This window comes from Thamnophis elegans, chromosome 13 (assembly GCF_009769535.1).
Source record: "Thamnophis elegans isolate rThaEle1 chromosome 13, rThaEle1.pri, whole genome shotgun sequence".
NCBI classification, from domain to species: domain Eukaryota; kingdom Metazoa; phylum Chordata; class Lepidosauria; order Squamata; family Colubridae; genus Thamnophis; species Thamnophis elegans.
The window spans coordinates 29,654,641-29,675,300 of NC_045553.1; the positions used below are offsets into that span (position 1 = coordinate 29,654,641).

A 20,660-nucleotide genomic window follows, 5' to 3' on the forward strand; every position below is an offset into this window, starting at 1 on the left:
TACCCATGATCATGTGATCAAAATTTGGATGCGGGGCGGCTGCTTCATATTTATGACGGTTGCCGTGTCCCAGGGTCATGGGATTCCCTTTTACAATCTTTTTACAAACAAAGTCAAGGGGGAAGGCCGATGCATTTAACAACCCTGTTACTGACTTAACCACTGCAGTGATTCACTTAACAACTTCGGCAAGAACAGTTGTAAAATGGGGCAAAATTCACTTCATAAATATCTCACTCAGCAACAGAAATTTTGGACTCCATTGTGATCATAAGTCGAGGACTCTCTGTAGCAGTGGAGGATGTGAGAGGCTCAAATCAGTAACGGTGAAAGTGAAGCCAATAGAAGCATCCATTTCTCTTTCTGAGAAAAAAAAAAGGAAAAAAGGGTAGAAAAAAATCTTTTCTCTCTTATTTTGATTTTTAAAACATTGAGCATAATAACAGGATAAATATCACAGCTTATGATCCCCGATAGTGAGTTTAATTTGTCTAATATAATGAATAAAGAGAGAATATTCCTGCAACCATATTATCTTAAAATATACATCCACATACGAACTCACCTTTCTGGCATTAATTTGATTTTGTTTCTTTTTGAAAAGGGGGACCATGAACTTTAACAACAATCATTGTGGGAAAACACTAATGTTTTTATTCCCCTGGGAAAAAAAACACAGTTACCCTCACTGGGTGCACAGAAATTTGAATTTCACCTTAAAATACAGGTACATATATAAATAGTATATTGTAAAAAAAAACAATGTGATTTATAAATTTTATAGGCATATTATCAACTTGGATAGAGATGGTTACAATGACAGCAACAAAAGATGATTGAGAAGGCTTTAGGAAAGTTAAAACGATTTATAAAACAGTGCTTATCAATAATCAACACATCAAAAGGGGGCAGCCATGTATCAGTGGATTCAAGATACGCTTTGAGGATTTCAAGAGACGCTGCCCCGATTTCTAGATCCACGCAAGTTCTGAAGATCCGAAACAGGCACATATGGAAATCTTGTGCAGATTAAGTTTTCCCATTGAGTCTAATGGTGGGACTTTTGCTTATACGCTACTATTGGCATGTCCAGAAACTGTCCCTCCATCAAAAATGGAGATGTCTTTCATGAACCAAATCTTCACTTCATACCAAGCCCATGAAACCATTGATTTTCCAGAGAGCGAGCTTTCCCGCATTTCTGCTCCTACACCGTATTCAGAATATGCACATAACTTATCACCTCTATGTGTACAAATGAAACTGATGATGTTTGATAGTCCGACACGAACATGGATGAGCCCGGATCAGTGTTACTGTCCCAAATGAAGGACACATTCATGAATGTTACATTACAGGATCCAATCTGGGTCGGTCACTGAGACCAGAGGTTTAATCTTCCAAGATTTCGGGCCTGTGCTGCAGCCCATCTTCAGGGAACTTCTCTCTCTCAGAATGTTAGAAGTAGCGAGAAGATGGAACTTCTGTTCCATTAGAGCAGGAGTGTCCAAACTTGGGAACTTTACGATTTCTGGACTTCAACTCCCTGAATTCCCCAGCCAGCCATGCTGTAATTTTGGGGATTCTGGGAGCCATGGTGGAATTCTGGGAGTTAAAGTCCACAAGTCTTAAAGTTCCCAAGTTTGGACACTCTTGCAGTAGAGAGAAGTTCTCTGAGGATGGGCTCCAGCACAAGTCCAAAAGATTAAACCTCTGGTCTCAGTGTCTAACCTGGATTGGATCCTGCATCATTATCTTGGGACAGATAAATTTGCCTTCATTCGTAATGTTAAGTTAGCATCTCAACATTCACTGGAGAGTATTATCTCTCATAGGTAGGTATCAACGTTCTTTTTGCAACACAACGTGATTTTTGCTATATATTCAAAAATTAGGCAAAATATTTCCTGAAAAGCAACCAACTTGGGGGGGGGGATGTTTTTTTTTAAAAAAACCTGGCCTCATGGTTCCCTCTTGCTCAAATTGCAACCTGAAAAATGACGCGGATTTGACGCAAAAACCTGATGTGAGACATCACAAATGCCACGTAGTTACCGAGGGGAGGTATGAAAGTAAACAAGTCACACCCCTGAAACCTTAATCAAATCAAGACATGAGAAAGTGTATAATATTCATACATTAACGATGGTCCTATATTTTAATATATAGAGAGATATATGTATATATTTATATATGTATATATATATATATATAGCATTGTGTGTATAAAAAGGCTTGTGGATGAGTTCTTGGTGAAGAATTCTGAGACATTTCTGTAAGGGCTTCCCATCAAGAGCAGGAGAGAACTGAATAGAAGTTGTAGCGTTAAGAAATTGTTGCTGCATTTTTTTGCCAATTTTCATTGTACAATAGGAGAAAAAAAAAGAAGTCCCCCCCCAAAGTCTTCAATATCTACCTCTACATACAATAACTTACAAGTTTATTTATTTAAATAATTGTAAAACATCTTACATTTTTTTCATCTGAAAAGAGATTAAACTATAAGTCAATACACACACACACACACATCCAACATTCCACCACTCATATCAGCATATCGGTTTTTATAGGAAAGTCCCTCATGCTGGTACCCTGTTTTGAGATTTCTTTTTTTTTCTGCATAAACTAAATTGGTATCTGAAAGGCTCCATAGAAAATAGAAACTTCAACTTTTTTTTTTCCTACAAAGTAAAACAAAGAGTATCGAAAATATCAAGCTCGAATGGTTGGCCAACCTGTCCCTTCTTTTAATATTCTATAAACATTAGGAAGGTTTTGAGTCCACAGGGAAAGAAAACAAAAAGGGAACAAAAAGCTTGTGCTCCATATACAATCCCAATCTGGATCTTGGCCGATTCCTATTTTTCTTTTCTTTTTTTAAAAAAAATGTTCTTGAGTATTGATGTCTTCAACTTGCAACAGCCTCTTAACGACGCTATAAAATTTCCGTTCCTTCTGGCACATGGCTTCCCCCATCAACTGAGCTTCTAGTGCTTCATGTTTTTTTTTAAAGTTCCATAACAAATAAGTAGTTTTGTGCTGTAGAAAAAAAAAGGAGGGGGCGGGAGGCAGGGAAGAAATCCCAGCAATGCCTTCTCTTCTTTCACATTGGAGGTACAACAAGACCAGTCATGGCTGGAAAACAAACAGACAGACAGACAGACAATATTTACATTTTCAAAACAGAAACTGGCAGAAATAACGCAAATGGAGCAGAGGGGTGGAGTTTCACAAAAGATGGCAGCCAGAATCGCACCATCGAAGTCCCACCTTCTCATAACATACGTCATAAAGAGAGGCGGGGCACCAGTGGCGTGGTTCTAACTGCCATTTTGGTTTTTTTGACCTTCCTGTGGAAGCGGATTTATTTATTTATTAAATTGATAGGTCACCCATCTCATTCTCAAAGCGACTCTGGGCAGTTTACAACACAATAAAAGCAAAAGTCTAAAACCATTAAAAACCACAAAAGCATTAGAAGTAACAGGGATGAATAAAACTAAGGACCAAGGACACAAGCAGATGAAACTAGATTGCGCCTCAGTCATTTGTACCTGTTCCTTTAACAGGTTGCGCTTTTAAATGTTCAAAAACTTTCACTAGCCCAAAATGTTTCAGTTCAGGATGCAAATTGGGAGCACACTGATTAGAACATACATTTTTCATTTTATTTATGGATTTCAAAGGTTGATTTGGGCAGACATCTTAAATATCTCTGGGGCGGCTCATGGTAACATTTAAAAATAATGAAAAATTTAAATGCACATCTATGTAAACATAAATCTACATGCAAAGTCTCTAAAAGAAGCTAGAAGCAAGTGTATCTGATTTGCAGCTGTCTACTCTACAGTTATTCTTTTATAAATACAGAGAAATACAAACACATCCACACAACTTCTTCTTCCTTATAAATCCTAATGTATTTTGACACCCATTTTCCTATCTTTCCAATGCTGAAAATGGTCTCATGTGCTTTTCACTTTTCACCCGCAGTACCTTCAATGCACCCCTTCTTTAATTCTACATCTAGGTCTCAAGGTTTTCAGCAGCCTCTAATGTTTACAATGCAATCCTATATTTTTCTGCTCAAAAGGAAGCCCTGTGGAATTTAGAGGGACTTACTCCCAATTAAGTAAACAAATACAAGATTGCGCAGTTTATTTCCCATTCTGACAAGGGAAATAAGAACTATTCCACCATTTTGGTTATTTTCTGTCTTAAGTTATGAATAACTTAGATGCTAAATACTAAATGAAACATTAGCCTTCTTCAGACATTTTTTTACTTCATATGCTGGCAGAGAAATGGCATTTATTCTCTGCTCCAGCTCTTTGTCCTTTTTATTAGTTTTGGAGATTAGTAATTAATAGTCATCCTTTTTTTTTTACTTCACAAATTTATAATACAATCATATACAATTAGTGTGTGCATGCAGGGTGGAGGAGAAATGGAAATCCACAAAATACCCCCCCCCCAAAAAAAAAAAAAGCAGTAACAAAAATGGCCAAAAGAAAATAAATTGAAAAGGAGGATGTGACAGGTAGGGAAACAGCCTTGAAACTGAAAATCTGAATTTCAGATTTGTAACACAAGTTCACCAGACTGAATTTGAATCTCTCCAAAGGATAAGCAATATTGGGCTTTAACTATTGGGGATGGATGGGTATTTATTTATTTATTTATTTATATCCCACCTGTATTATTACAGAAATAACTCAAGGCAGCCAACATAGCTAACACGTCTTACTCCTTCAACAAGAAGCCTGTGACCTGGGTTGGGCTGAGAGAGAATAGCTGGCCCAAAGTCACCCAGTTGGCTTTCATGGCTAAGGCAGGAATTGAACTTACAGTCTCCAGCTTTCAAGTCTAGTGTCTTAACCACTAGACCAAACTGGCTCTCCATATGAAATAGGTCTTGTTTTCTCAGCTTTAACTTTGTTCAGTCCAAAGAGGTCTTTTAACCTTATCAAATTGGTAGTAACAGAAATTGCCAAGCAGTTTTCTAGACTTCCTCCATGAAAAGGGTTAGGGAAAAATTGCTTTCCTCCAATGGAAGGAGAAATGATAAGAAAATAAATGTCCATCAAGGAGGTATCAGTGATTAAAACCAGAAAGGATATTTCTGATGAAAGATCAGGAGGGATAGCAATTGCTTTGGGCCAGCTCGATGCTTGCTTCGCCGCCATAAATCCCTTTTCTAATACATGTCTTCTTCAATTATAAAATAATTGAAGGAATATTAATTGATTTCTAAAATGTCAAAATCTTTCCTGGTATAGAAGGAGGTGACGTGGTGGATTTTTGCAGCTTGGCTTTTGTTCTCGGAGGCTGTTCCCTCCCACCTCCCACCTCCTTGGGGGCTCTGCTGTCAAAAGCCTATTTCCCAGTCTGCACTACTTTTTATTGAATGTTTGTGAGCTTCGGATTAAGGTCTTACACCACTCGCAAAGCTGTAATTATTTTTGCCTGTATTACTATATATTGAATCGATGTAACTTTTCAATAAAGGTGGTTCAATGCGGGACAAGGCATTCGGTGATGAGTGGGGAATATAGGAACTGCCGTGATTATCCCACAGGGATCCTTCTCTCTCTCTCTTGCCTTTATTTTACTTTATTGGAGAGAAATGGAAGAAAGAATTGGAGGTGAGCTGCATTGTATTAACCTCCAAAGGCAGCTATTATCAGATGAAATGCTTGATTAAACTTGTCAAAAATCAGCCAGAAGCTAAGGTGATGTGCACATCTTAGGCACTAATAATGCTAATAAACACATCTCCCTGAAAGGAACTCTTGCTCCTTTCCTTTTCTAAAAGAAAAAAAAGCAGATATTTTGATCAAAATGGTCCTTAAGATGCAGCTAAATGAAGGAATGGAAGGAAAGGTGAGAATGTTAAAAAAATGCTTTTCTGAGGGTGGGGGGGGGAAAGCTGCCACTATGTTCAAAGTTGGCTGCTTGTCTTGCCCAACATCATTTGATCTGATGGCAAGATTCCTCAGCAGATTCCTATCAGATCAGAGTTGAGTTCCCACAATTGAATTTAAGCTCCAGAAGCTTAAAATGATGGATTTAGATCTCTTGAAGAATAGAGACGATGTGTAGCAGAAAAGAAGCAACTGCTGCATGCATTAGCACCTATGGATCCTTGTTGGTTGCCTGAAGGCAGGAAGTTGCTCTGGGCCTCCAGGTCCACAGACTACCTACAAGTAATTGCAACCTTTAACCAGAATCAGATATTAAATAAATGTCTTGCAGCTTGCTAATGAAGTTGCTTCCACCTTTACAATCTTTTTGCACATCCTCCATATTTCTTTCTGCAGTACAGATTGCATCCATTGAATGTGGCCCTTCCTATGGGAATGTTAATTTTTTCATTCAGTAGATGCCCTCTTATTTCATCTCATTTAACCCATCTTTCTGACACGTTCAGGTAAATGCTGAACAGTGTTATATAAAATTTCATCCCAGCGAAACCATTGTGGAACAGTGGGCTTCAGTTTGTCCCTCACGAGACAATAGGGCCATGTCAGTTTTTAATGTACAGATTTGGTAACGGACAAGTTTCATTGCTGTAAAAATGGTGGGAACATTTATTGCTTGGATGGAAAAATACAAGGAAATCGCAAAGTTATGGACTAAGCTTGGACGTTTGGAGGGAAGGCAGAGCGATAGGAAGCAAGCGACAAGCTCCTTGCATATTGTTTCGAAGAATATTATATACAGGAATCATTATGCAATCATCAGGAGTCCAGTTTGATTTGAGGAAGTTTTTATTTGTAGAATTCCTTGGTATCTCTCTGAATTTGGGACCATCCACTGTTCACTGGGAACTGGCTGATTTCTTTCAATATATTGTGGGACATTCGCTGGGGCAAACTTACTGCTCCAGAGGCAATCAAATTTTGCAAGAGCTGAACTCAGTAATGAAAACAGGAGAGAGTTGAGTGTAAGCTCTTTCAAAAACTCAGGCATCCTTATTTAAAAGAAGAAAATGCAATGGCGTGTAACACTTCCTCTTTTCATTAGCTGCTTCTGACAGGGCCTCTGAGGGATACTCCAGTAACTTGTTGGAAAAGGGAAAGAAAAACAGCTTTGGTTTGGTAACAAGATACATGATCGCTTTGGACATGCATTGCTCAAGTTCCATCAGCTCTGAAATTTCTTTCATTACTAACACCATCACGCCTTGAATGTTTTTTTCCTCCTCTCGGTAAAAGCCTTATATTGAAATTGTTATAAAATGTACTTTGGGAAGTGTTGTGGAATTCCAGAGTGCTGCTTCCCCCCTCAATCTTTGTCACACCTCGTATCTAAATGCCCTGCTTCCCATGAAGAGAAACTGAGGTGTGATGGCCTCATTTTGGGTCCATTTCACAACATCAGGCTATGCATACTTCAGTTTGCTGGACACACATGGTTGTGTCACTTTATGGTTATGGGGCACCTAAGGAGGAACTCTGACTGGTGCAAGGGCTTAGCTTTCCTGCAATGGCGATGTGTGTGGTAATATTGGTTTGGGAGTCATAGAAAACTAACAATTCCCAAAACTGATGGGGGCAAGGGAGCAATCGGTCTGGCACAAGATCAGAATGCAAAGGCAACCCCTTTTGTATGTGCTTGTTACATAAAAGGCGATGCTTACATTGTAACCTAGGGGGAGAGATGCAGTGTCAGTCTTAACAAAACTTCAAGAGTCAATGCATGCCTATGAAGGCAAGTAGAAAACAGATTGGGAGTAGATTTACCTGGCCGTGGATACAGGATTGTCTTTGCAAAAGGGCTTTTTAAACCTTTTTTTAATTCAAAGGCTCCACTTCTAATTAAAAGAAAAGAAATTAGAAGAAATCCAGAAATCTCTCTCTCCCACTCCTTCTCTCTCTCCAATTGAGATCACCGATTGTTTTGCTATTGGGCTCAGTATACAGGAGAATAAATGGTGTGCTTGTCCCATTATTTCATCTATTTATCTACTAGCATTGCTTTGAACCTCATTGTGCTTTTTAAATTCCCACACACCAAGAGAAAGAGAACGAGAAAGGGAAAGGGAAAGGGAAAGAAGAGAAAGACAGGAAGGAAGGAAGGAAAGGAGAGAGGGAGGGAGAGAGGGAGAGAGAGAAAGAGCGAAAGAGAAAAAGAAAGAAAGAAAGAAAGAAAGAAAAGAAAAGAAAAGAAAAGAATACAGCAACCTGACCTGGGATTTCTCCAGCCCAAGCCTCATCATGTATCAAGATCCAGCCAGAAAAACGCCTCTTGTCAGTTTCAACTCCCTGGGACTCCTGGCAGAGGTGAAACTGACAAGGAGCTTCTCCAGATTGTGCCTCCAGGCCTTTCATCAGCTTTTACCTCCTGCTGCATCCCACAAGGTAGGAGCACTCAGGCTCCAAGTAATTTTATTGGGAGATGCATAGCCAGATGTGATCCCTTTGCCAGCTACATGCCTGCAGATAAAGGCAAGGGTTTCTTTGCTTTTTCAGCTGCCAATTCAAGCTACGGAGGTAGCAGGGAAGTAAATTAATCTCCCCTCCTATGAAGCACCTTGGAACCAAGCTAGCAAGTAATTATAATAGTACAAGCTAAAAGGACTTGCATTCTCCTGTCACAAAATGAATGGATTTTATCAAGAAACAGATTGCAGCACTTTAAACCACAAACTGAGAATGTGGGCATGCAAATCTCATTTTTGTTATTTGGGACAAAAAGCTAACATATATCACTTTTTCAAACAATTTTCTCCACTATGAAATATTTTGAATGTGTTACCCTAATAAATACAATTTTGTGTATTATTTAAATTTGTGGGTTTTAATGGTCATTTTGGTTTTCTATACCACTTAGAAAGGTGCATTTGAAAACAGAGCAACAGCAATAGCATTTTAGATTTATGTCCTACCCCATAGCACATTACATCACTCTCTGGGTGGTTTACAATGTAAGCATTTGCATATTGTCCCCAACAATCTGGGTCCTCATTTTACCGAAGGATGGAAGGCTGAGTCAACCTTGAGCCCATCAGGATCAAACTACAGGCTGTGGGCAGTGGGTGCCTGCAATACTGCACTTAACCGCTGCATCTCTAGAACTCATATGTATATAGACAGAATAAATTGTTCTGCCATCTGCTTTTTACTAAAGTCTGAACTTATCTGCCAATTTGCTTCTATCAAAAGATCTCTGCTTTGAATTTCTCTTCTATTCTGTCTCACTTTTGAACTTTAACATGTTTCATCATCATTACCAATAATACAGTACAAAATTCTGCGACAAGCAATCTTTGATAGCCCTGCTAGGTGGCAGCACCTAGCTGACCTTAGTTAAGTATGGCTGGATTTGTTAGTCCTTGGCTGGATTACCACCAGGAAATTCCAGAGTTGTAATCTAGAATGGGAAGTTGAAGAACAAACAAACAGAAGAAGACAATCACAAATAGTTCCGTATTACTACCAAGAAAACTACATGGACATACAGGTAGTGTTTGACTTATGACCACGATGGAGCTCCAAATTTCCACTGCTAAAGTAATAGAGTTGTTAAGTTAGTTTTGTCCCATTTTATGGCTTTTACTGCCACAGTTGTTCAGGAAATCATTATAGTAGTTAAGTTAGTAACCTAGCTGAATCTGTGTTCCTCATTGACCTCACATACCCCAGACAGCACAATCATCATAAATACAAGCCAACTAACAGGATTTTTTTCACATGACCATGGGGATGCTACAATGATTGTTAGTGTGAAAAATGGTCATTAGTCACTATTTTCAGTGCCATTGTAATGTTGAATGCTCATTAAATGAATGGTTGTAAGTCAAAGATTACCTGTATTTATGAAATTATCAAGAGTTGGGCATGAAATGGAAACTTTCATCTTAATTAACCCAAATGTCTACATATAATCTTATGCAATAACTTGATCTCCTCTCTCCATATCATAAGATTTTCATGATCTCACCCACATCTTATAAAGCTCATGATCTTTTATCAATGTTAAAAAACAATAAACTTACTTTTTTTTTTCAAATTTAGTTTTCGGTGGGTATGGACTGTTTTAAATGGATCTTTTTGATAGGTTGATATGGAACAGACCTGAACGAGCTCAGTACGATTAAAAAAAAACTAGTAAACTATTACAAAATGACATTCCTCTCTCTCCCTCTGGGCAATTCCCTGAATGCAAAATTTAGGAAGAGAGGGAGAGAGAGAAAGATTGTTTTTTTACATACCCATTACCTGGGGCTTTCTCTTTTTCTAAATGTCTAAATCAGTGTATCACAACCTTGGCAACTTGAAGATGTGTGAACTTCTGCTCATAAAATTCCCAAGCTAGCAAGCTCACTGGGGGATTCTGGGAGTTGAAGTACACACATCTTTAAGTTACCAAAGCTGAGAAACAGTGATCTAGATCAGAGGTCTTCAAATTTGGCAACTTGGCAGCTATGCTGGCTGGAGAATTCTGGGAGTTGAAGTCCACAAGTCTTAAAGTTGTCACGTTTGGGGACCTCTGGTCTAGATCATCAAGAGGTTATTAGATTTGATGGACCCTTGTACTAAACTGGACTTCCCCCAGTTATGCCCAAATTGGATTAATTCTATGCTTCTATGGATCAACCATGTGCAATGTAAGCCCTACAAAACAAATGATTTAAAAAAATTCAGATTTTAGATTAGCATCTCAATTTCTATTGAAATAGTTACCATTATCATTATTAAGTTAATAGTTAACAAGGTGCTTAAAAATAGAACTTACATTCATACTTGATACATACATTGGTTACACCTTAATACATCTAAATTAATACATATTCTTGATATGCACATACACTGAAATATAAACTAACCAAACAGCAGAATTTACCCAAGGCAAAACTTTAATGAACATTAATAATGACTGCAATTAATGTGTCCGGCAAAGGCAGGGACCAGAGCATTAAGACCTGGTCAAGTATGCTTCAGAAACCCAGCAATGGATCTCCCTTCTCTCTTGCAAATCTAAAGTGATCCAATCTATTTTACAACTTCAGAATTGTGTTCCTGCCTTGGTCCTGCCCACAAAGCCTTGAATAAAACATCGCCTGTACTCCTGTTCATTGTCCCACGCCCTCTTTCATGCAAAACTATAAAGCTGCTTTCGATTTAGAAAAATCCTATTAAAATTTGGAGAACGCAGTTTGAACCAAACTGTAAATCAGGTTTGGAGCATCGCTTTCAAAAAGACAGATTCAGAGGACCAATCCAACTTGGAAAGCTGGTTTGTTTCTGAAATTTCAACTAAAAAGTGAAGCGAATCACCACAAAGTTTGGTAGGGCACATCATGGCTGCCTCCTCTCTTGACCAATGAAAGATTTTCTTATAGCAAGGGAAGCAACAACAGCATTTCAGGCCTCAGATGAGTCCTCAGAAACAGTAGGGATGGCTTTCCTGTTTAGAGGAACAAAGTAGCCACAGGCAAAGGTGCCTTAACTGTTTGCACAACTCCAGCAGTTTCCAATTTGCTGCTTTCCATCTGTGCTGAAGTGATTAGACACCGGAGTACTCATCACTCTGCTTTGTGCCATGTCACATTACATCTTCTCCACGCTATTTTTAAGCAGGCTCAACGTCCAACGCAAAATCAGTGCCAGGCTTCTCCCATCAGGACACCTGCAATCAATTTCAGGTTGCTGACACAGACGAGGCCCTGCCGTTCCTACCTACCTCGCCTGGCTGCAGAGCAAAAAAAGTAGAGCAGATGGCATGCAGGGAGTGGGAAGCAGGGAACGCCTGGCAGTAGACAGGTCATCTAAGGGCATCCACACGTCTCTCCCAACACCACTCAGGGAGCCCAGTTTGAAATAGGTTTCCTCCCTTGGGTAACATTAATGAGGACCATCAAGCAGCATGTTCTTTGTCAAGGATTGGTCATGAAATCATGCAAATGCTATGCAGAACAGGTGAAAATCCACACTGGTTCCCCTAGTCCAACATCCTCTTGATACAATTGCTAGTTAGGTGATGTCTCTAGGAAGCTGGCAAGGAGATCTTGAATACGGATGAGCCTCCATGCTTTTGTCTCCTCTCCTGTCTCCAGACAGTATATTAAATGACGTGCTGCTACTATCAGTTTTTAGCCTGGCTACACAATGGAATCGTTAACCTAGATTGCTTTTAGAATGCAAAAATCCATAATTTTATTAACTAAGTTTGTCCTGGGGTATGCTCAATTCACTTGTAGCATCTGTGAAGAGCCCCGTGTTTGGCGCTAAACAATAAAATTGTCTGTCTTTCCCCATGATTCTGAAGAAGACTGGGATTTCTGCTCTAAATCAGGGGTGGGCAACTATGATAACCATGCCAGCTTAGGAATTCTGGGAGTTGAAGTCCATAGGTCATAAAGTTGCCATAGCTGCCCACCCCTGCTCTGAATGGACACTTCGATCTTTGAGAAGCAGAGACCTAATGTATATTTCTACCTTTTGTTCTAAGATGGCAGATGGAAGTTTGGGCACAATTATCTCTCTAGGTCTTAGGCTGCTTTGATCTTTCAAAGTCTGATCTCAACCTGGAGGGGGGGAGAAGGACCAACACATGAACATCTGGATCACTGCAAAGCCAGGTAAACTTGATAGTTATTTATGATCTTCCTGACCAAAAGAGTCCATTACATCCCAATGGATATATGCAACCTGTTTTGTTTGCCTAAGGTTCCAGATTGAATTCTATCTGCAGGAAAGTGGGAAGAGTTCCTTTGAAATTCTGGAAAGATGGCACTCATCAGTGTCAGTAGTACTAGGTGAGATAACCCCAGGAATTGGACTCCTATGTTTGCTCCCAGTCTTCAGTATAAACATGCTATTTAGGCTAGAGAAAGCTACACAATATACCATAAACTAGATTAAATGAACATTTCCTTTATCATACTAAAATGCTCTATAATTTCATATAGTCTGCCACATACTAATCTTTATTCTCCCCTACCTCTATCTAAAATTTCTTTCCCCTGCTTTTGTATTCTTCTTAGACTCTTCTTCTTATATATACTTTCATTTTTAAATATTTTAGCTTTTAAAGTTATTGTTGCCAAGACCTTGATGTTATATTTTTTAATTGTGTCTACCCTGCCCTCTTTATGCTGCTCTATGACGATGATAAATATTTGATTTAATTTGATGTATCACTTAGCCTGGAGAAAGTTACATCTTCAGGACCCACGCTGAACTTCTTTGGGGTGGCTTGATTCAACTGAAAATCCCTGCCTTGGAGCAGATCTGTGAAGCAAAGTGGCATTTTCACTTTTTTTAAACTTTTCAGATTGGAGTCGCTGCCTCGCCCTGCGTTGGCATCTCTGGCCTTGCCATGGTTTTCTGAACATGTGCAGATGCCACCTGCCTTGAAGCAAGCAATGGAAGAGGGCAACATTCATCCACCACCCTCTGATGCTTCCTTCAGAATGGAAGCTTTGCCCTTACACCCAGCAATAAATCATTGACAGGCTGACACTTCATCCTTAGCTCAGTTTCTCAACTTGACCTGGCAGAAGAATCATTGAAAGCTAAGCTACATTAGGGCCTTTATGGCAGGCAAGAAGGAAGCTGCATTCACAACAGTTAAAAGCCTACAGCCAGAGAAAGATGCCAAGAACTGTTATATATCCTCAAGGGTTTAAACTGGAAGCTTCTTTCTTTGGTACTTCTGAACTAATCATATTTGGTGGAGAACTAGGTAGCCCTGAAGGCAAAAAACTGTGGCAGGTTGACAGAACTGCATCTCTAGCTCAAGAACTGCTGGGTTTTTTGCTTTGCCAGCCTCAATCTGTACGGTGAGCACCGAGGCAGATCATGTCACCTCTGAGATTTGGAGCAAAGCTCCAAGGCATATATTACCCAGTTGGCCAAAGTCTGATCTTTGGAAATGCCTATAGACTTCTGTCAACGGATTGCTTTACGTTCTGTTGATGGAAAAAGGGGAGGCGGGTGGGAGGGAATCAATAAGGCAGTTCTGGAGAATATAATTTATAGCATGTCACACAACAGACCACTCTCCATTCCACCTTTTTGACTGTTGGAATGGGGGGGGGGGGGGCTGGAATGAAGAAGAGGAAGGGTAAGAAAGGCACAGCATAATTAAGATCTGTCTTTTGATTTCCAAAATTGGAGATTCTTGCACTAAAGAGTTGCTCTACCTTATTTTTAGGGTGGCTTGAGAATGTCTTTCAAATTCATTTGGATGGTCTTTTTAAATTCCCCTTATTGTTGCAGGTACTAGAAGATTCTATTTCGCATAGTCTCATCATTTGCTGCCCTCACTTGCCAGTTTGAGAAACAATTTTTACAGGATGCTTTTCTTTGAAAATTGAAGTCAAAAAGACTACAAATGGCTGAAGAGAGAAGACACTGTAGTGAAAGTACACTCACATATATTCTCTTCCCACCCAAAATTATTTTATTCAGCCTCTATTCATGATTGCCAGTGTAACTTTTAAAAATATTTGTATCCTTTTTTATTACTTTTTAAGTAATTTAAGATGCAAGCATACTTATTACTCCTTCCTTCTCCTATTTTCCTTACAAAATCCCTGGGAGGTAAATTGGGCTGAGATATTGTAACTTGCCTAAAGTCACCCAGCCAGATTTCATGCCTAAAGGGGATCTAGAATTCCAAGTTTCCTGATGATTGGCCCAAAATCACCCAGCCAGTTTTCATGCCTAAGGTGGGACTAGAATTAGTTTCTAGCCTAGTGCCTTTACTAATCAACCAGTAGACCAGCTTTGGTTTTATGTTTCTAAACCGAATCCCCTTTAATCAAACTGAATGAGAACAGATAGTAAAATTAAATAATGTGATCATTTTTATGAATGAATGAATGAATGAGATAAATGGAAGAAAAGAGGAAAGATTTGACTGATGATTTAAATGCAGATGCAAGTGTTGTGTTTCTGCATTTACTCATATAAGTTATATATACATCAGTTTTAGATATATCTATGACAGCATTTTTGATTCCTATCCATTTTATGTAATGATCTTTTGAAACAATATATGTCATAGCTTTTTTTAAAAATAAAAAAAAAGAAATTGATATTTTCTCAGCTGCAGGTGCAATTACATTGTCTGATGCAATGTTCTGGAAATTCAAATTAGTTTGATCATTTATTCATTCATTCGTATTAAATAATTATTTTGGAACAGCCCGATACTTAAGAAAATCACAAAGGCTAGACTGTTCAGAAAGACTGGTTGATGCCTGGTGGAATTCTTTATTGCAGTTGGTGATTATTTTTATTTTTATTTTATACTTTATGAATTGCAAGTGACTTAGAGCCTTTGGGAGGGGATTAAAAAGCATATATCGTAAGGAAACAATAATGAAAAGAAATTAAATGATTGTTGCACTCACAGATTTTGGACAGTTTTGATCTGAGATTTTGCAAGATATGAGATGACTAGAATTCATAAAAGCTCTTGGAATTACTGCACCTCTTGAAGCTGACATCTCATGAAAAGTTACCTTAAATTTTCTATACCACTCAAAATGGCAAAATAGTTGGCAAAGATGAGGAACTTGTGGAGATGGCTAAGTTAACTTATTTGATTAGGGGGAAAAACAGTATTTACATTTATCTAAAATGTAAAATTTTAGATAACTAAAAATTCTTGTCTGCATAAAATGGAACAAAATGCATTTACAATTTCTGATTCTGCTTTTTTTGCTTTTGGTAATCATAGTGAGAGATAACTTTATAATTGTATTTATATTTGCTGCAAATATTGCAGATTTGAGATCTGAAGTTTTGTTCTATTTCTCTTTATTTTTCTTTGTGAGCTTTAATTTTATCTTCCTTTCCTGCTTTTACTCTATTATTATTATTATTTTGTTAATTAGGATCTGGGTTTCTGTGTAATCAAAGACTATGGGGAAACCTAAGAAGGATAATGGGATAGGTGAGGATTATAAGGGTACAATTTTGTGCACCTCAGTTCGCTATCATTTTTAGGAGATTGCTTTGCACATAGGAACAATGTGTGAAGTCCATGTTGAGGCATAAAGGTAAAGGTTCCCCTCGCACATATGTGCCAATCATTCCCAATTCTAGGGGGTGGTGCTCATCTCTATTTCAAAGCTGAAGAGCCAGCACTGTCCGAAGACATCTCCGTGGTCATGTGGCTGGCATGACTAAATGCTGAAGGTGCACGGAGCACTGTTACCTTCCCACCAAAGGTGGTCCCTATTTTTCTACTTGCATTTTTACATGCTTTCAAATTGCTAGGTTGGCAGAAGCTGGGACAAGTAACGGGAGCTCACTCCGTTATGCGGTGCTAGGGATTCGAACCGCCGAACTGCAGACCTTCTGATTGACAAGCTCAGCATCTTAGCCACTGAGCCATCACGTTCCCCATGTTGAGGCATGCTCCCCCCCTTATAGTACCTTTGAAGTAAAATCTATGATATATATAGGGATGAAGTTCCGGGAGAATGGCAGGGTGAATAAAATAGATGTTTGCTTACCTCTAAACCCATTTCCATTGCCAGTGGAGCACGCTGGGGAAGGGGACCCCTGGGGTCGGATGACAGGAGCAAAGGCACTCTTTTGTTTGACAGCAGGAAAGACAGAGGAGGAGAATGGAAGGATGGAGGAACTGCTTGAAGAACCAACTGTGGGACTTGAAGACATCACTGAGAGGGAGGAGATATCAACTTGGGTTAGAACAAGGAGGGGCTTGGAAAGGCAAACAATCACAAATTTGCACAATCGGATCACCCTTAAGAAGCATCTACTGAGACTTCCATAAATTCAATAGATTCAATAAGTCTCTGGGTCGTAAACATTCAATTTCATTGATTGGTTGGTTGATTGATTCATTCATTCATTCATTGATTCATTTATTCATTCATTCAAAGCAAATAGTTGTCCTACAACAGATCTTTAATTCCAAAGATGCTACTGAGCCCCATATGATATTTCTAGAACATTTTTAAAATGTCAGCTGACTGCTTAAAATTGTATCTCCCAGCCCAGCAAAAGAAACAATAGTGAGTAGTAAAAAGTATCTTGTAAGGACAAGATAATAGTGAGGCAAAGAACAGTGGAACTGTAGCTAGGAGGAGGCAGTAAATAATAAAAAGAGTATATCCATGCACATGCATGTAATTTTAGCTATATTTAACTATGTTTGTATAACTGGTATTTTTCATGCATTGTGGGCACATGTATATGATATGCCTCTTAGAGTTTCAGTCTCAAGTTTGCCATGTTCTTGATCATGTATTTCTTCTTAAATTCCTTATCTTTAAAAGATTGGAGAGTTTTGAAATGCAAACTGATTTTGAATATTAAAATACATAGAGGAAGCTGAATATATACCCAAATCCTACAGAATTTGGTGCTCAGTTATATTACTAATTGATTGGGTTCACCTAATATGCTACTACAAAATGTGGCTTGCTTCTTTGAAACTTAGTGTGATGTGTGAATCAGTCATTGTGATTATTGGGATGTATTAGCCAAATCTAATTATTTTTCAAACTTCAGGAGGTGACTGAGCTTGTCTGGGCTGAAAGCTAAGTGGGATCATACCTGGCCATTATTTAGAGGGGAAAACCCCAGGAAATATTAGGATGGTTAGTCAAACCAGTTCCATAAAGTCCAACTTTAAAATGATTGGACTACCAGAAGTCTCCAGTCAGCCTGAGAATTCTGAAAATTGAAGTCCACCCATTTTAAGAAACTTAAAAAGTTAGACTGTGATGCTAGGGCGGGGGGGAACCCTTAGAACAACATAATGGCAAAATACTTTGGAGATACTGCTGAGAACATTACACAGACATTTCCATGACATCCCCTACAAGCAAAATCAACTCAAAGGTAACTTCATCTTGTTTAATACCTTTATAAACATGGTGAATAACAAATGTTTTATTTACAGCTGTGGCCCAGCCACCGTTAAAATGAACATTTAAGTTAAAATGATAGAAAAATTACAAGAATACTGTAGAATATATATCATTAAGTATTTATCTATGTTCTATATCAGTCTTGACTTCAGGCAATTCTATGGACAAGTCTTTGTAGTTTTCCTGCCAACATTTTCAGAAGTGATTCAGAAATATTTTCATTTTTTTTCTTAGGACTGAGAGATCAGGACTAGCCCCAAAGTCAGTCAGCTGGATTCTGTGCCTAAGGAGGCTACGACTTCTAGTCCTGTATCTTAACCATTAAATTTAGTTTTATATATTTACAATCATCATAGAAAAATAATATTTAGACAAGTAAAACATTCTGGTTGAGGCACCAGGTTGGAAAGCAGGAGACTATGACATTCTAGTCCCACCTTAGCCATGAGAGCCCATTGGGTGACCTTGGTCCAGTCCTTTTCTCTCAGCCCAACTCACCTCACAGGATTGTTGGGTTGGGGAAATTAAGAGGAGGAAGATGTGTTGGGTATGTTCACCACCTTGAGTTATTTGTAAAAATAATAAAGGTGGAATACAAATAAATAAATAACCTGACACCTGCATTCTGATTTTATTAATCACAACAGGATAACCCTACCATCTCATTTTACTAACACTCATTCCCAGCATCTAGTCACAATGGCTTCACAATCAGTCTGGATCAGGGGTGTCAAACTCAAGGCTCGGAGGCTGGATACAGCCCATGGGGTGCTTACATCTGGCCTGTGGCACCACCCTGGAGACAGCAAAGGACCAGCCTGATGTGCCTCTGCCAGCAAAAATGGAGCTTGGGAGGGCCGCCTGGCAGAGGTGGATTGCTGCCGGCATTACTGCCAGATTGGTGTGCTTGCACTTTTGCAGTTGCCTGTAAATAGGTCTGCAGAAGATTAAAAATGCCAAAAAAACATGCCGTGGCAACTGGGGAATCAGTTTGTGGGCATGGCGAGCCTGCCGTCCTTACCGATTCAATGACCCAGTTGCAATTTTCACTACTAGTTCACCCAAACTGGTGTGAGCCCGGTAGCAACCTGGCTCTGCAGCTCGAGCTCCATTTTTGCTGGCAGAAGGTTGCAGGAAGACATTGCAGCCAAAATCAGAGCTCAGGAGCCTGTTTTCACAGGCAGAGTAGCCGGGCCACCCCAGGCGCTCCTGACACAAGTGACATCAAGGTGGCCATTCCCCCCTTCCCCCACGGGTCTAACACAACCCCGATGTAGCCCTCAATGAAACTGAGTTTGACACCCCTGGTCTAGATTATTAAATAAGTAGTTTTCAAATCTCTTTTAAAACATACAAAAGTGGGTGGAACCAGACAAGAAACTAGAAGAGAATCCCATAATCAGGAACCAGGATTTGAAATGTAAACTATCTGAATAGAGAAGCTCATGAACAGGGAAGGGAAAGAATCCTTGTTCCTATTAGTCATGTACCATAAACAGGATCGTGTCAAGGCAGGATAGGTGAGGGCAAAGGGCTAACCAAGGTTAGCTGAGCCAGGGTAAATTTCTGTGAAGGGAGGAAACATGGGGAAATGAGGAGGTCCACAATGTTTTGCAATACAAAATAGTATTTCTAAACAAATATTTTCAAGCAGCCTCATGCATTCTACATGAGCTGATTACGTTTGCTATCATCTCCATAGGGAACAGTGAGAAATGTGGTCCGATAAATCTGGACCAAATTTAAAATGAGCAAACAAATTTCATTTCAGGTTAAGATGCTTCCATTAATCTGTGGCACACCGCCAAAATCACCACTGTATTTCACATTGCTGAATATCTTCTCTAGCTTTGAATGATACTCTAATTATATTTTTTCTCAAGAATCTGTCAGCCTCTCATTCTAAACTCTGATAGTCAGGAATATAAAATTCAGCTGTTTTTTTCCCCCCTCTGGAACTGAAACTTGGCACACACAATTCAGCCAGGAAGCAGAATTTGTAAGTTTTCTCTTTTCTTTAAAAAAAAAACCCTAGCAAACATCTGTTTGGCCAACTTTAAACTCACTGTGCAAAAGCAATCAGCATTTCAGATTTCTTTCTTGGTGAGTTTTTTTTTTCCTTTTTCCAAACAGGCCATTTATTAAAAAAAAAATGGGGGGGGGGGAAGGAACCAAATTCAAAATGTTCTCATCCTACAAGTGTGGAAAACAATTCAATACTGCTGCTGGGTAATACATGTCTTATGTAATTGGATATAGAAATGGAAGTAGCGCCTAATGGTTTGGGAGACTTTATAATAAATATAATGAATAAATCTGTTCTCAAAACCTTACTCCAAAATATTGCACTATGTCATATCTCTCTCTCCCTCCCTCTCTCTCTCTCTCTCTCTCTCTCTCTCTCACACACACACACACACACATCACACACACACACACACACACACACACCTCTCTTTTCCTGAGAATAAGCCTAATCTCATCCAATTTATTTTTAGGTTGCTTGAGAATGTTGTTTTAATTTTCCCCTCGACACTAAAATCAGTCCTAGCAAATTCGTTGGAATTTAATCTTAGTTTTATAAAACTGCAGTTATTTGCTTGTTTATAGCAATAGCGCTTAGACTTATACGTATTCCGCCTTATGGTGCTTGTACAGCCCACTCTAAGTGCTTTACAGAGTCAGCCTCTTGCCCCCAACAATCTGGGTCCTCATTTTACCCACCTTGGAAGGATGGAAGGCTGAGTCAACCTTGAGCCTGGTGAGATTTGAACTGCCAACTTGCAGGCAACCAGAA

General features: G+C 39.1%; 1 protein-coding gene across 1 annotated transcript in view; it reads right to left on the minus strand.

Annotated features, from left to right (window-relative positions):
* Positions 1-268: 268 nt before the first annotated feature.
* The window catches only part of EBF2 (EBF transcription factor 2), a 263,628-nt gene continuing 243,236 nt past the window's right edge, over positions 269-20,660 (minus strand). Inside the window, exons 15-16 of the mRNA XM_032228748.1 lie at positions 16,478-16,645; positions 269-363 (exon numbers count right to left, since the gene is read on the minus strand). Of these exons, the coding sequence (XP_032084639.1) occupies positions 269-363; positions 16,478-16,645 (263 nt within the window). The remainder of the gene's footprint in view (positions 364-16,477; positions 16,646-20,660) is intronic.